This window comes from Mandrillus leucophaeus, unplaced genomic scaffold, assembly GCF_000951045.1.
Source record: "Mandrillus leucophaeus isolate KB7577 unplaced genomic scaffold, Mleu.le_1.0 Scaffold24, whole genome shotgun sequence".
Lineage (NCBI taxonomy): Eukaryota > Metazoa > Chordata > Mammalia > Primates > Cercopithecidae > Mandrillus > Mandrillus leucophaeus.
This window is the reverse complement of record NW_012102476.1, coordinates 1805251-1806452: the sequence shown is the minus strand read 5'-3', so window position 1 is coordinate 1806452 and position 1202 is coordinate 1805251. Positions and strand designations below refer to the sequence as shown.

Here is a 1202-nt window from a genome sequence, read left to right as displayed (position 1 = left end):
TTCACCGTGTTAGCCAGGATGGTCTCGATCTCCTGACCTCGTGATCCGCCCATCTCGGCCTCCCAAAGTGCTGGCATTACAGGCTTGAGCCACCGCGCCCGGCTCAAGGTCTTTTTAAGAGCAGTAGACTTCTGGCCGGGCACAGTGACCTGTAATCCCAGCACTTTGGGAGGCTGAGGTGGGCAGATCACTTGAGGTCAGGAGTTCGAGACCAGCCTGGCCAACATGGTGAGACCCCCGTCTCTACTAAAAATACAAAAAAAAATTAGGCAAGTGTGATGGCATGTGCCTGTAATCCCAGCTACTTGGGAGGCTGAGGCAGGAGAATTGCCTGAACCTGGGAGGCAGAGGTTGCAGTGAGCTGAGATCTTGACACTGCACTCCAGCCTGGGTAACAAAATCGAAACTCTGTCTCAAAAAAAAAAAAAAGAAGGAGCAATGGACTTCCTAGCTGCCTTCAGTGGCTTCTTCCAGAGTCCAGACATCCCCCAGGATGGCTACTTGGTCCTTACCAGGAGCTGTCCTGCTGAGCAGGGAGTTAGGCGCGGGAAGCCTGGGAGAAGGACATGATGTCACCTGAAAACCCCTTGGCCCCTTCTCCACAGGCGAGTCTGTATCTGTCATCAAGCACACGGAGCCCGTTCCTGACCCCCGAGCTGTCAACCAGGACAAGAAGAACATGCTTTTCTCGGTGAGCAATCTGGGACCAGCTGTCACACGCTTAGTCAAGCCAGGTGCCCGGGTTGGAGAGAAACATGGCGGTGTGAGAAGAGATGGCGTGGGGGAATGCGGCATGAAGGTCACCTCTTGCCTGATTCCCTGCCTTCTCTTTCCCTTCCCAGGGCACCAACATTGCAGCTGGCAAGGCCTTGGGCATTGTGGCCACCACCGGCGTGGGCACTGAGATTGGGAAGATCCGAGACCAAATGGCTGCCACAGAACAGGACAAGACCCCTTTGCAGCAGAAGCTGGATGAGTTTGGGGAGCAGCTCTCCAAGGTCATCTCCCTCATCTGTGTGGCTGTCTGGCTCATCAACATTGGCCACTTCAACGACCCTGTCCATGGGGGCTCCTGGATCCGCGGGGCCATCTACTACTTTAAGATTGCTGTGGCCTTGGCTGTGGCTGCCATCCCCGAAGGTACGAAAGCCTTTCTTTTCTCCTCCCATTTGCAATCCCATCTGCAAAGACTCCTTTTCTTT

The 1202-nt window shown here is 54.7% G+C and overlaps 1 protein-coding gene across 3 annotated transcripts in view; it reads left to right on the top strand.

The window, feature by feature from the left end:
* The window catches only part of ATP2A1 (ATPase, Ca++ transporting, cardiac muscle, fast twitch 1), a 42842-nt gene that overhangs the window by 8419 nt on the left and 33221 nt on the right, over positions 1 to 1202 (top strand). For all 3 annotated transcript variants that reach the window (XM_011982348.1, XM_011982349.1, XM_011982350.1), the window contains 2 exons: positions 606 to 691; positions 843 to 1140. In XM_011982348.1, the coding sequence (XP_011837738.1) occupies positions 606 to 691; positions 843 to 1140 (384 nt within the window). The remainder of the gene's footprint in view (positions 1 to 605; positions 692 to 842; positions 1141 to 1202) is intronic.